The 15,036-nt window shown below is 43.9% G+C and overlaps 2 protein-coding genes across 2 annotated transcripts; both read left to right on the forward strand.

The window, feature by feature from the left end:
- The first annotated feature begins 402 nt into the window (after nt 1–402).
- Nucleotides 403–1,404, forward strand: LOC117647733. Its single transcript, XM_034389630.1, has one exon. It carries the CDS (start codon nt 403–405, stop codon nt 1,402–1,404), a length of 1,002 nt encoding a protein of 333 aa, XP_034245521.1.
- A 9,195-nt stretch (nt 1,405–10,599) lies between these two features.
- On the forward strand, nt 10,600–14,218 carry LOC117647734 (uncharacterized protein K02A2.6-like). Its single transcript, XM_034389631.1, has 2 exons — nt 10,600–11,146; nt 11,277–14,218. The coding sequence occupies exons 1-2, from the start codon at nt 10,600–10,602 to the stop codon at nt 14,216–14,218; spliced, it is 3,489 nt and encodes a 1,162-aa protein (XP_034245522.1).
- Nucleotides 14,219–15,036: the final 818 nt, after the last annotated feature.

The following is a 15,036-nucleotide window of genomic DNA, read 5'->3' on the forward strand; positions in this document are numbered from 1 at the left end:
TTCGTAATAAGCATTTAAAAACGAACAAATCCCCGTTTCGTTTTTGAAAATCGGTCAAAAAATGACCAAGTTACGATTTTTTCCTATTAATAGCACTGTTAAAAACTTTGAGGGCTCTGCGGAGGTCCTAAAAATCATTTTTTCGAAAAAGGAAAGAACACGTATTTCATATTTTTCGATGTAGAATCCAAATCCGGGCGGCGTTGGACGATCCGAGCAACTTCATATTTTTTTGGACCACCCTAAGGTAGGTACGCCAGGCGCGGATTGGAGGAACAGGCAGCGAGACATCGCGAAGCCTGTTACGACAAGACGCGGTCTGGCGTAAACCTACCTTGTATTACTTCAAATTATTGTGTGGACATATTTCATGATCTTTTTGAAGGGGTTTGTCACTATACGATGATGCATGTCCTTAAGCACTGCATTCCAAAGTACTTCACTGTTGATTTTCTGAATCATCGAATTGAGTTTTTCAAGTTTGGTCCATGTGATTCAAATAAAATTCCGTTGTTGTCGGCAGACTTTGCCAAAAGAGAGAAGTTGAAAATGTCTGGGTCAGAAACTTATCTCTTTGTAAAACTGTTTGGAATTCTTGTTGGTGACAAAATTGATCATGATGATGAATATTGGAAGTTGTATTTGAAATTGCGTGAGCTCCTGGATGTTTGTTTGTCTAAGTCTCTGTCATTTAGTCAAGGGGTATCTCTACGTGTCCTTGTTGATGAATTTAACTCTATGTATATTCAAGTTACTGGTGATACTTTAAAGCCAAAGATGCATTTTTTGTGCCATTATGGCTCCACTTTTGAGAAAAGCGGGCCTGTTTCTCTGACATCAACTAAACGTTATGAGAGCAAGCACAGAGCTTTGCTTATCCCTGCCCATGCCACTGAGTCACGTCGTGATATTTGTAAAACTGTTGCCATCCAACATCAACTCAATATGTCCTTTTGGTTAAAATCTAGACCTTCTATTTTGCAAATAACTGAATTTGGCCCTATTAGTGAGGTTTATGCAGATGACTTTGAAAATACTGAATTTGTGAAGAGCTTGCCAGACAGTATTCATTTATCACCTACATCATCCTGTGCATCAAGTAGCTGGGTTGAGTTTAAGGGCACCAAGTTTAAGCCAGGTATGATTTTACTGCTGAAAATTGATGAGTCTGGGGGACCAATTTTTGGCAAACTTGAAGATATTCTTCTGGATGGTGACCTCCCTGTTTTTGTTTTTTCATATATGCTCTGCCTTGGATTTGACGAACATGTGCATGCATATGTAGTGCAATGCACTGACAGGTGGTCAAGTATTTCTCCTCATGATCTTTATGATCCACTACCACTAAATCTGTATACTTCTACCTGGAATCAAAAATATGTGATACTTAGATATATTCTGTGATGTATTAATTTTCTGAAATAATTTGATGAATATCAAATTTATAGAAATGTTTGAAATTTGTTGCCCAACAGTATTTATTTTTGTATTTCATATTTATAGATATGTTGATAATTTGTTGAACAAATATATTTATTATTGTTGTGTTCTATGTATATGATTGTCTCATTAAAATATAAAATGAAAACAAAAGTGCTCTCATTTCTTTTAATTAACTTCGACTATTTGAAATTGCGACAACAGAAAAAGAAAGGAAAGAGAACTACATCTGAAAGCTTTTAGTGTCAATGCCTCTTATCTTCCCAAAACAATAATTAAGCTGCCTTGACAAAAATAAGTTTGTGTGGCACAGCATGGATTCGCGAGCAGACGGAGGGGAGTCCATTATTTGCTGAAAATAATGTAAATGGTCTGGCATAATTCTATGGGATTGGTTCAGACTGCTGCCACCGTCCAAGCTATGACTGCAACTGTGTTTGTCTGCCCTAGCTGAGGGATTTTCTTTGTAATAAGTGGTCTGTCTTGAACAACCCAGATTAGTTATCACAGCTGACGTTTGGGCTATCTCCTGGCTAGCCAACAAATTAGCTGTGCCAGCTCACACTTTTTTTTCCGTGCACGAGTACATCGCGTCGCTGCGAGACTTGGCGAGCAAGTGTTGTTGGAAGTTAGACTGATTATACTATGTAACCACCGCACTGTGCAAGTCTGAAAATCACTTTTGAGAATGGGTGCGAAAAGGATCAAAAGTGGTGGAAACCGGGACCATAAATGAGCAGTTCCGCGCTGATAAGTGCGACCATGCGACCATTTGTCGGAATGAGTGCGAGAGCGGCCAGTTTTGTCATCCGCGGGCGCTTTCGGCAGAGTTGGCGAGGACGCGTCAAGAAATGAGCGCGCGGCGCACAGAAATAAGTAGGTTCGGTGTCACTCCAGACTCCCCCCCACCCCTCCTGCTCATCCTTCGCCAGGCGGGCGCGCTCGTAGCGATCGGTGGCGCGGGGCTCTGTCTCCAGCGCGCCTCCGTGGCACAGTCGGCAGCGTAGCAGGTAGCTAATCCGGCGTCGAGGGGTCTGGTCCCGCTCGGCCATTGTTTTTGCCCGACTACCTGGACCCCAGAATGCGAGCAACGCGCTCATTTCTGTGCGCCGCGCGCTCATTTCTTGGCGCGTCCTCGCCAACTTTTGCACCAAGAAATGGACACGGGCGCGCTGATTCTGGAAAGACGGTGCGGTCGCGCTCATTCCGAATGTGCGCGCAGCTCGCATTCTGGTTCAGCGCGTAGGCTCGCATATAATGCGACTCGCAGCTTTACCGTGCGCCTTCTTGAATAAGAGTTAAGTTATGAGGAACCTACTATCGATAAATAAAACGGTTTTCATTCTACGGCTAACCAGTGTGAAGTGAACATCTCTTTTCTCTGTCCTACAAACTCCTGTCAGAACACGTGAAGATTAACAGGTTATGGGCCCAGCTGGCCGAATCTGAGCGACAAGAAGAAAAGTCAGCTACCATGGACTCCAAAGAAAATTACGGCAATATGCCAAAACTAAAGGATAGTAGCAACTATCCCCTGTGGGATCTAGAAGTCACCACAGCATTCGAAGCAAAATCTCTGATGGAGTACGTAGAAGGTACCGCAACTCGTGGCACGACAGAAGATGAGATCAAAGAATGGAAAATATACGACGCTATGGCAAGGAAGATAATATTGGATAGCATAGACATTTCAGTCAAACAACATATCTTAACTGAGAAGACCTTAAAGGCTATGTATGATAAGCTGAAAGGCCTGTACTCAGAAAACAACGACCAAACCAAACATCGCCTAATGAAGGAGTTCTTTGATCTAAAATACGACAAATCCAAGAGCATGATGGAGAATGTAAGTGCAGTGAAAAACATTTCCCACAGACTGATTGCCTTGAAACTTCAGATGGACGAAACAATGATTATCTCCAAAATAATGGGAATCTTGCCTCATACTTACAAACACTTTATAAGTGCATGGGATTCCGAGTCCAACAAGACCCTAGACCAACTCTGCATTCGACTCCAAATGGAGGAAAACAACTGGAAGGGTGAAAAAGAGGCTAAATCTACGGTGGCCTTCAACTCTCAATCAAAGCACTACAACAAGAGGCATGACAGAAAGTGCTTCAAGTGTGGACGAACTGGACACGTTTCACAAGACTGCATCGCCTGTTCCATATGCCTGAGAACAAACCATCGCACTGATCAGCATATCTACAAAAAAGGACAACACCAAGAAGGTCAGAATAAACCCTATACTTGTACCGTTTGCAAGATGTATAACCATTCTACAGATGACTGTGGCATAAGAAAGAAACTCGACAAACAAAAATCCTACAATGGAGAAAATAAAAGAAAGAACTTCAACGAAAACTCTGAGGATAAGAGAAACTACAATCACAAAAATAAAAGACCAAGGAGCAAAAGCCCGCCCAAAAAGGCTGTATTATTGGCATCAACTATAGTGAAAGGAGGAGTAAGTACTCTCAATTCAAATAAATCAACTAATCTTGCAGCAAAATTATCAACTAAAACAGACGATATAGATTACACCTTTACCGTTGACAGTGGGGCTAATGCTCATATGTCAGACAGTAAAGAAATAATGAATAGCTTGACAGAAATCAACGAAACCATTAAAACTGCCAAAAAGAAATTTACCATGAGCTCAACCGCTTATGGATCAGTGGATGGGAAAAGTTGTCAACTTGAAAATGTTCTGTTTGTTCCAGAATTGGAGAAGAAACTGATCTCAGTAAGCGAAGTCACAAACCACAGTGGAGCAGTATTATTTGATAACGATGGAGTTAAAATACTCAAGGGAACCCTGAAGGTACCACAAGATCTGATCTTGTTAAAAGGACCAAAAACTTCAAATGGACTGTTTGAAGTAAATCTCAAACAAAGCCTCCCAGAAGCCAACTTCACTGAAAAAGAAGATGCAGCAACGACATGGCACAGGAAAATGGGTCATCTGGGATTACCCAATCTAGTTAAATTGAAGAGCATGTGCACTGGAGTGACATTTGCCCTCAACAATAGACTGGAGTTTGACTGCACCATCTGCTCTGAAGCCAAACTGTGCAAGAAACCTCATAACACCATAAGGAAAAGAGCAACAAGAGTACTAGAACTCTTGCATTCAGATGTGTGTGGACCCATTGACCCAGAAACTTATAATCGTCATAGGTATTTCGTCACTTTTATAGACGACTTCTCTCATTTCACCCAGATATATTTGATGCACCACAAAAGTGAAGTGTTCGACTGTTTGAAGAAATTCGTACAGGAAGCTGAGAATCAACACCAAACCAAACTGAAGAAGATACGATGCGACAACGGAGGAGAGTATGTGTCCAATGAACTCATAGAATGGGCTGAAGAAAAAGGCGTGATTATGGACTACACTGTGCCTGGATGCCCAGAACTCAACGGAACATCAGAAAGAATGAACAGGAACATACTCAATCACGCAAGAGCCATGATCTATGATTCCGAGCTAACCAAGCCCATGTGGGGAGAGGCCGTGCAGACAGCTGTGTATATGATAAACCGGAGCCCTACAACAGCAACAGACAAGCTGCCAGCAGAAATATGGCTCTCCGAGAAACAAGACCTGTCAAACATCCAAATCTTCGGAAACAAAGTGAGCACGAAGATTACAACATACCTCAAGAAACTTGACTCAAGAGCAAGACATGGCTACTTTGTTGGATATGGATTGAACAGTTACCGAATATGGGATCCTATCAAGAAGGAAATATTTATGGCAAGAGACGTGAAATTTCATCCAAACCCCAAGAAAACCAACATCAGCTTTGAGAATCAACATTTCCAGTTGCTGTCAGAAGATGTGAATCAACAAGAGAACTGGGACCAAATCACCGAGCTGTCAAAAAGTGAGGAAGAAACACCACAGAGAAAACCACCGAGGACAATCAAGCCGAAGGACACCAAGCACCAATACAGTCTTAGGGAAGAGAGAGCTAGACAAGCACCCAAGAAATTCAAAGACTTTGAACTATACACTGTTAAAAAAGTTATGAATTTTCAAAGCAATTTTGGTGACAATTTTCCGAACACGGATATGAATTTTACAAACATTGCAATTTTCATAACTTGATGCGAAAATTCGAAACAATTTCGTAAAATTGACAATTGTTGGTAATTTTCAAACCATGTTCTGAAAATTGCGAATCTTAAGTGTTGATTTTGAGCTCACAATAGTAATTTTCCGAATCCGATTGTAAATTGTAAAACAGGTATACCTGTGCAACGGTGAAAATCTCACACTCAACTTTGATGAATGCATGAAGAGTGGGAAGTGGAGAGACGCCATAGAAGATGAGAAGCAATCGCTGAAGAAAAATCATACCTGGTCACTTGTAGATAAAGAAGCAGCCCAAGGTCACAAAATCATTGACAGTAAATGGGTTCTCAAATACAAAGAAGATGGAAGACCCAAGGCCAGACTTGTGGCAAAAGGATACCAACAGGATATAAACTGCAAGGAAGGCAAAGACATATTTAGCCCAGTAGTCGACACCTCCAACCTGCGAGTACTGTTTGCATTAGCAGCTCGCAACAATTCCATCCTCAACACCTTCGACGTGAAGACAGCGTTCCTTAAGGCGGCCGGATACGGTCGGCTCCTCTGATTTGGCATAAAGTCTCTGATGGCAATACCCCAAGGCGATACTCCGTGCCAATAACTATGCCAAAAGTGTAGGCATTGTCCGAGAGATGGCGGTAGTGGCGAGGCATATCTGCGCAGGTATGGCCATACAGATACGCGTTTTCTCCCGGGATGCACCGAGCTTAGGGTGGTCCAAAAAAATATGAAGTTGCTCGGATCGTCCAACGCCGCCCGGATTTGGATTCTACATCGAAAAATATGAAATACGTGTTCTTTCCTTTTTCGAAAAAATGATTTTTAGGACCTCCGCAGAGCCCTCAAAGTTTTTAACAGTGCTATAAATAGGAAAAAATCGTAACTTGGTCATTTTTTGACCGATTTTTAAAAACGAAACGGTGATTTGTTCGTTTTTGAATGCTTATTACGAAAAAAAATATGCCCAACCCTCTTTTTGGTTTGTCTAACTTTCAGGGGCAAAAAATGACTAAATTTCGGCCCAAATTGGCAATAGTTTCAGTTTGTAGGCCGCTACTGCCACTCCAAGTGCACCCTGTCAGCATGGCGGGGTGCCCCCACCACAAGGCAAGCCCCATGAACAGGATTGGGATGCCGGGTGCAGTTTGCCTATCTCCCAGGGGCATCCAATTGTGGATTTTTTTCGAAAACCTATCAATAGTGATGTCTCTTGGGGCCTCTGGACACTCAGATGGGCACCCTTTCACACGGTTCGGTACCCGCACTACGTAAAAAGAACAAACAATAGGAATGGACTGTTGAGCACCTCATGCCTACCTCTCAGGACCAAAAAAACGTAAAAATTTAGAAAATTCCTTCATTTTGATGGCTTTTCTTGTGGCCTTGCGTGGTTTGCGGTTCCTCGCGTCAACAACGTCCATAACGTTCATATCACGTAGTGTGGGTATCAAACCATGTGAATGTGTGCCCATCTGAGTGCCCAGAGGCCCCAAGAGACATCAGTATTGATAGATTTTCGAAGAAATCCACGATTTGATGCCCCTGGGAGGTAGGCAAATTGCACTCGGCATCCCAATTCTGTTCATGGGGCTTGCCTTGTGGTGGGGGCACCCCGCCATGCTGACAGGGTGCACTTGGAGTGGCAGTAGCGGCCTACAAACTGAAACTATTGCCAATTTGGGCCGAAATTTAGTCATTTTTTGCCCCTGAAAGTTAGACAAACCAAAAAGAGGGTTGGGCATATTTTTTTTCGTAATAAGCATTCAAAAACGAACAAATCACCGTTTCGTTTTTAAAAATCGGTCAAAAAATGACCAAGTTACGATTTTTTCCTATTTATAGCACTGTTAAAAACTTTGAGGGCTCTGCGGAGGTCCTAAAAATCATTTTTTCGAAAAAGGAAAAAACACGTATTTCATATTTTTCGATGTAGAATCCAAAGCCGGGCGGCGTTGGACGATCCGAGCAACTTCACTTTTTTTTGGACCACCCTAACCGAGCTCCTCGCCGAGCCGCAAGTCCCGTTACCTCTGCGTCGGTGCGCTCCCCCTCCAGCCCCCCTCCTCCCCCGCCGGCTGGGACAGGTGACCTGTCAATCATGCAGTAATCCTCTCCAGCGTCGCACCTCGGGCGACGGACTGCAGCCAGAGACGTGGCCCGGACGGAGAGTGGAGGGGGAGCGGCAGCCGACCAGCGAGACGCACGGCTGGGCGCGGCGCTGCAGCGCGCCTACTAGCAAATTCAAAATTTAAATGTTCGAATCAAACTGGGGCGAATGGGCACCATGAGTTTGCGGTCTCTTTTCCGATCAATTTGATACCCGTTGAAGCTTGATATCTGCCATAGGTGTATAAATGATCTGTAAGGCCAGCGTCGCACCTCGGGCGACGGACTGCAGCCAGAGACGTGGCCCGGGCGAAGAGTGGAGGGGGAGCGGCAGCCGACCAGCGAGACGCGCGGCTGGGCGCGGCGCTTCAGCACGCCTACGTAGCAAATTCAGAATTTAAATGCTCGAATCAAACTGGGGCGGATGGGCACCATGAGTTTGCGGTCTCTTTTTCGATCAATTTGATACCCGTTGAAGCTTGATATCTGCCATAGGGGTATAAATGATCTCTAAGGCCGGGCACCATCAAATGGTTTCACATCTTTTCGCCAATTTCAAATCGCCGCGTCACGTCCACGATTTAAGTTCGATTTGGTCCGATATCAGCCGGAGCCAAGGCTGGGCTCGCACACCGCTTCTCCGCACCGGCCGGCCTCAGTCCCCAGCGCAGTGCAGCTCCGGCTTAGCTCGGGCTGCCTAGGGGAGGGGAGGGGGAGGGGGAGGGGAAGGCGGCGGGCGGAGACAATACCGGCCGCAGGTAGCAGCGAGCGAGGCACGCTGTCCGTCACAAAGACGTCACTCGGGCCGGCCGGCCTGCACGTAGTTCCTGTCCTTTCCACCGCGCCACCTTCCAGCGCTCCGGCAAACGACCGCCAAGTTCAAAACGGGGAAAATGAGGCAAAAACAGGGTCTTTTTATTGCAGTTCGATCTCAAAAAGTACTTGTCCTAGGGAAAAACGGTTTACAGCATATTGAAGGGAACATCAGGGCCTAGGGCGTCGGGTGTATGGCGGCTCTTGAAAGTGGTTAGCTGCATCCAATATAGTCCGGTGAACAATGGCCTCAAAATTGACGACTTTGAACATCGAATTTTAACGTCTAAATATCTTTGCACAAACTTCCCACATACCCGCCGACCTAGATCTCGTCGCCCGATTTACGAATCTGCCATTATTTTTTTTCTAGGACTTCTACTTTTTGAGATCGAACTGCAGGAAATTTGAGGTTTTGAAAGTTCAATAACTTTGTTCAAAATTGAGCCAGGTCAAAAAAAATTTGTGGCTCGCCTCCCTGTGATGTCCCGAATACGTGTGCAAATTTTGAGCCTGATCCGACAACTTCAATTTGCGTATCCTGCCGCCTTAATGGGACACTGAAGGAAGAAGTCTACATGTGGATCCCGCAAGGGTTCACCCAACCCAAAGACAAAGTCTGTCTCCTTCGCAAAGCTCTCTACGGATTGAATCAAGCCCCTCAGAGATGGTTCAAGCGCCTTTCAGACTTCTTGAAACATCTTGGACTTACCCAGCTTCGATCTGACAGGTGTGTCTTCAAAAACAAAAGCAACACACTCTACTTGGCAATCCACGTAGATGATGGAATCATCATTGCTCAAGATCGTCACACCTCTAACCAACTTCTGAGCCAATTGGAGAAAGAGTTCCAAATTGTGATCAACTTAAATCCACGCACATATCTTGGCTTTCAACTGGAGTTCCAAAACGGACTCACAATCACTCAATCCAACTATGCCATCCATGTCCTACGCAAATATGGAATGGATGAATGCTGTTCAGTGGTAACTCCATTAGACGCCAACCAAACCAGACCAGAAGTCGAACCAGAAGAAGAAATAGAAGCATTCCCCTATCGAGAAGCTGTTGGGAGCCTTCAACACCTATCATGCAAGACTCGTCCCGACATCACCTTTGCTGTCAACTACACAAGCAGATTCCAGGACAAGCCGAATAACTATGACATAAGGAATGTCAAAAGAATCATGAGATACATCAAAGGGACTACTCATCACGGAATACACTTCAGCTCCACTGGATCCACTGAACTGCAATGCTATAGTGACTCTGACTATGGTGGATCTGGCCCTGCAGGGAAAATGAAAAGCACTTCAGGAAACATCATCTTCTTATCAGGAGGACCCATCATGTGGGGATCTAATAGACAGGAAATTGTGGCAAGTTCAACATGTGAGGCCGAGTACGTGTCAGCAGCAGAATGCTACAAAAGCATGGCATATTTCCGAACCATGATTCAAGAACTCACCCAAGAAGAAATGCCTGCTCATCTGTATGTCGACAACCAAAGCTCCATTAAATTAATCAGAAATGGTCAAATGCAGTCCAAGAGCAAACATATAAATATTCGATATTTTCTCATCAGTGAAGCCTTTGAAGAAGAACAGTTCAAATTATACTATGTGAAATCAGGTGATCAAATAGCAGACATTTTCACCAAACCATTGTTACCTCAACCTTTTATAAAATTTAGGGATATGATCTGTAAACCTTCAGTGTGAAATTGTCCTTTTAGGAATCCATCAGTATTATTTTGTGTTATAGTTTATTTATGTTATTAATTGTCTAGTGACTAAGAAAGTCATACACGCTAAGTCAATATCTTTCATTTTGTATCAACGACTGCTCAACTATGTGATATAGCGTAGAAAAGTAAAAAGATGTATAAGTTTATTTTTGTAATTTTTCTGTTGTACCTTAAGGAGGGGAGTGTTGGAAGTTAGACTGATTATACTATGTAACCACCGCCTTCTTGAATAAGAGTTAAGTTATGAGGAACCTACTATAGATAAATAAAACGGTATTCATTCTACGGCTAACCAGTGTGAAGTGAACATCTCTTTTCTCTGTCCTACAAACTCCTGTCAGAACACGTGAAGATTAACAAGTGTAACTTCGGCAACAACCTGAACGAGATGTTACGCGACCAACTAGTGCGCGGGATCAGGAGCGACGAATGTCGTCGCAAACTACTTGCAGAAGTTGACCTTGAGTTTGCTAATGCCAAGAACATTGCTATCCAGGACGAGTCAATCCGGAGGCAGTCCCAGGCTCTGGCGAACGCTGTACACGTCGGCCGGGTGAACAGTCAACCCAAACCCCGCGCCAAGAAGCCGCAGAACCCCAACTCCAGTCCGACTACCAGTCGTCAGTCCAGCAGCAATCAACGGCGTGGACAAGGTCAGTCAACAAGTCAAGGCCAACGTCAGTCTCCGAGTCAAGGTCAGCGTCCCAAGTTTGGTCCTTGCCGACGGTGTGGTCGGAAGCACAATTGCCACACCTGCCCCGCACGGAACTGGAAATGTTTCAAGTGCAACCTAATGGGCCATACGAGTAACTACTGCCCTAGCGATCGTGTCAACTCAGTGGGAACAGAGGAGCCTAAGCAAGAGTCTCAGTCTGGGCCTCAGACGGAGTCCATTGAGCAAGAAGTGCAAAACGTCTTCAAGCTCCGCTCCTTCTGTTAATAGGTTAGTAGTCACCCTCCTGGCGTCTTATGTCTTATTGTTTTAATTTGTTTTATTCAGTGTATCCACACTAATAATCATGATTTGTTGGCTATGTCTTTTATTGTGCCTATTTGTTTTTTAAGTCCTCTTTTATGATTTTGTCTCTGTGCACAATGTCTTTGTATCTGTTGGTGCTGTCAAAAGTAATCCGCCCCTCCTTATCAGTCTTAATGTAGCTACAAAGTCCATCCAATTTGAAGTTGATACAGGAGCTGGCGCAACTGTCATGTCTCGAGCTCAATTTAGCAGTACCTTCAGAAATCTTACCTTGGTTCCGTCCAAGATTATTTTACATTCCGTCAATGGAATGATAGCCAACGCAGGAGAGGTGACTGTAGATGTAAATTTTAATCATGTCTGTCATAAATTAAGTTTCATCGTCTGTGATAATACCCCCAATTTCACACCCTTATTGGGTAGGAATTGGCTTGATGTGATCCTTCCTCATTGGAGGTCTGTTTTAGTACAAAATCAAATTAATGTTGTAAATGATTGCAATCCTCCGTCAATAGAGGAGTTAAGAGTGTTATTCCCATCAGTGTTTGATTCTAAGGCAGATTCAGTCATAAAAGGGTTCACTGCCACTTTAGTTCTAAAACCCAATGCAATTCCTGTATTTGCTAAAGCCTATAATGTAGCTTTTGGTTTGTTAGATAAAGTCAGCAAACACTTGGATAATTTAGTCCTTTTGGGTAAAGCCATTCGTGTCAGACAGTCCGAATGGGCTTCTCCAGGTGTTGTAGTTCAAAAGAAGGATGGTACTATTCGTTATTGTGCTAATTTTAAGCGGACACTGGATCCTCAGTTACGCATTGATTATTATCCCCTGCCTAGACCCGATACTGTTTTTGCTACCCTGTCTAATGGTGTGTTCTTTACTAGTCTCGATTTGTCTGATGCTTATACGCAGTTGCAGTTAGATCCTAAGTCTCAAGATCTTTGTGTGTTGAATACCCACATGGGTTTATTTAAGTTAACTCGTTTGATCTATGGAGTAGCGAGTGCTGCTGCAATTTTTCAGTCTGTGATGGATAGGATTTTAATAAATTTGCCTGGTGTTACCTGTTATTTAGATAATGTTTTAATTAAGGGTGTAAGCTTGTCTGATTGTGTTAACAATACTATGCTAGTCCTAGCTCGACTAGAGAAACACAATGTTCGACTAAGGTTGGACAAGTGTGATTGGTTCGTACCTGAACTTCAGTATCTTGGTTTTGTGATTTCTAAAGAAGGTAGAAAACCAAACCCTTCCTTGGTTTCCGCCATTGTTGATTTTGCACCCCCTGTCAATTGTGCTCAAATTGGTACTTTCCTAGGAATGTTAAGCTTTTATGCAGAGTTCTTACCCAATCTTAGTACTGTTGCTAAACCTTTAAGGTCCCTTAATGATGATAAGTATGATTGGAATGTGGAGTGTCAAGTGTCATTTGATTTGTTAAAAAATATGTTAACTTCTTCTGAGTGTTTGATGCATTATGACCCAGATTTGCCAATAGTTGTGTCTGTAGATGCTAGTCCTGTAGGAATTGGTGGTGTGTTAGCACATGTTGTTGAAGTTAATGGTAAAAAAGTCGAAAGACCTGTCATGTTTATCTCTGCAACATTGTCTCCAACCCAAATGGCATATGCTCAGGTAGATAGAGAAGCTTTAGCAGTTGTCACTATTGTTGATCGTTGTCATAGGTTCTTGTGGGCTAGAGAGTTCACGTTAGTCACTGATAATGCTGCTATCGCTCGCATCTTTCATGAAGACAAGTCCTTGCCGGTTAGAACTGGCCATCGCTTACAGCATTGGGCAACCATGCTGCAGGCTTATAGTTATAAACTTGTTCATCGTAAGTCTGAGCTCAACACTGTGGCTGATGCTCTCTCCCGCCTTCCTGTCAAAGCTGGAGTTAACGATTCTTGTGTTCATGTGATTTACCCTGATTTACCCTTGTCTGCTGATTGTGTTAGTGTAGCTACTGCTTCGGACCCTTTATTGTCCAAAGTTTGTGAGCTTACTGTGGCTGGTTGGCCATCATATAATAAGTTTTCAGACAACCCTGCTTTAGAGAAATTTTTTAAAGTAAGAGATTCACTTAGTATTCATAACAAATGTTTAATGTTTGCACTTAGAGTTGTCATACCTCTGTCTTTACAGTCTAAAGTTTTGAGTTTGCTCCACCAAGGTCATCCAGGAGTTGTTCGTACTAAACTGTTAGCAAGGTCCCTGGTATGGTGGCCCTCTTTAAATTCTGACATTGAGGTGCTTTGTGATTCTTGTAATGTGTGTGCTAAAGTGAATTTTAAACCTAAGGAGAATTTTGTTCCATGGCCGGCAGCAAAATTTCCCTTCCAACGGGTTCATATTGATTTTTTCTTTTTAAAAGTAAAGAGGGTTGAGTGTCTGATTTTTGTTGATGCCTACTCTAAGTGGCTACATATTCAAGTAGTTCCCAATCTCAGAGCAGAGACTATCATCAATGTCATGTTTTCTATTTTTGCTATGTTTGCAACCTTGCCTGAAATTCTTGTGTCAGACAACGGAGCTCCTTTCGACTCAGCAGAGTTCTTAGAGTTTTGTACCTCTCTGTCTATCACTTCCAAAAGAATCCCTCCGTATCATCCGGAATCCAATGGTTTGGCTGAGAGTTCTGTTGGAGTTGCTAAGTCTGCATTAGCTAAGTTATTTCCAGAGAATGCGGGTACTGACGAACCCCTGGAACTAACCATAAGCAAATTCCTTTTTGATTATAGGAATATTCCTTCAACAGTCACTCATAAATCGCCCAATGAAATGTTGCATTCATTTAAAACAAGGACCCCTCTTACTGTCATTAATCCAAGTATTAGACCTGATTCCAGATTGTCCTCCTCTCTCGCAGCTTTTAGAGAAGGAGATCCTGTTATTCTAAAACTATCTAAACGTCACCCAGTTCTTAATGGAGTAATCGTACGTGCCTTGGGCCCCACGCACTACCATGTTTCCATTTCTGGTGTAATCAAAAAAGTACATTGTAATCAACTTGCTCGAGCACCCTAATTTGGATCCTATTGTTTTTCTATCGTTGTTATTCTATTGTTGTTATTTATTTGAAGATCTAGATCATGTTCCCCTTGATGCATCATGTTTCCCCCCTGTTTTGACTGTGATGTTTTTAACATTAACCCCCCTGTGGATATCGTGTTCCATACTCGAACGATATTCGAGATCTCGCGCCACTAGCGCCCCCTTCCGGAAAACCATGTAAACTGTCAGTGTGAAAGATTTTAAGTCGACAATAAACCAGTTGTACACGAACCGTCTTATGGATCACTTCTCCTTCCAACTTGGACGACTCTCTCGAGAACTCACGGCTGTACCACCAACCCCGGACAGCATACTCTCAACGGCGGAATGGCATGCAGGAGGACGACGAGGAACGGTGCACTCTGGAAGATGGAGGTAGGTGCTGGAGCATTGAGGCGGGGTGAGCGCGGCACTGGCTGCGGCTCGAGAGGGAAGACCGGGAGGATGGGGGGGAGGGGGGGGACGGAGCGGGGTATGCACGTTGGGTTGCCTAGGCGGAGGGGGTTCGGGGAGGGGTCGCCGGGGCGGGGCGGAGGGGAGGAGGGAGCGGGGGAGGGGGGAGTAAGGCAGGAGTGTGAACAGGTCTCTGTTACAGGACAGCATCAGCTGGAAGGATTTGACACCACCGAGTCATACGCCAGGATTGCCCCGGTCCCGGAAGGTCCGCACTCCCTCTACAGCGCCGCGGCGAGGGCCCTCTTCCCCCACGACGAAGGAGGATGGGAATTCGAGGGGTCCCTCACTCCCAAAATGGGTGTACACTGACTGAAATGAAAAATGACTGGAAGTGA

The sequence above is a fragment of the Thrips palmi genome, unplaced genomic scaffold (genome assembly GCF_012932325.1).
Source record: "Thrips palmi isolate BJ-2018 unplaced genomic scaffold, TpBJ-2018v1 HiC_scaffold_2, whole genome shotgun sequence".
NCBI classification, from domain to species: Eukaryota; Metazoa; Arthropoda; class Insecta; order Thysanoptera; family Thripidae; genus Thrips; species Thrips palmi.

Excerpts from the sequence above, each read along its gene's own strand:
- LOC117647733 (XM_034389630.1), top strand. The coding sequence starts at position 403 with ATGATGCATGTCCTTAAGCACTGCATTCCAAAGTACTTCACTGTTGAT.
- LOC117647734 (XM_034389631.1), top strand. The coding sequence starts at position 10,600 with ATGTTACGCGACCAACTAGTGCGCGGGATCAGGAGCGACGAATGTCGT. Across the intron at positions 11,147-11,276 it reads CTTCAAGCTCCGCTCCTTCT|TCCTCTTTTATGATTTTGTC; the intron begins GTTAATAGGTTA and ends TTGTTTTTTAAG.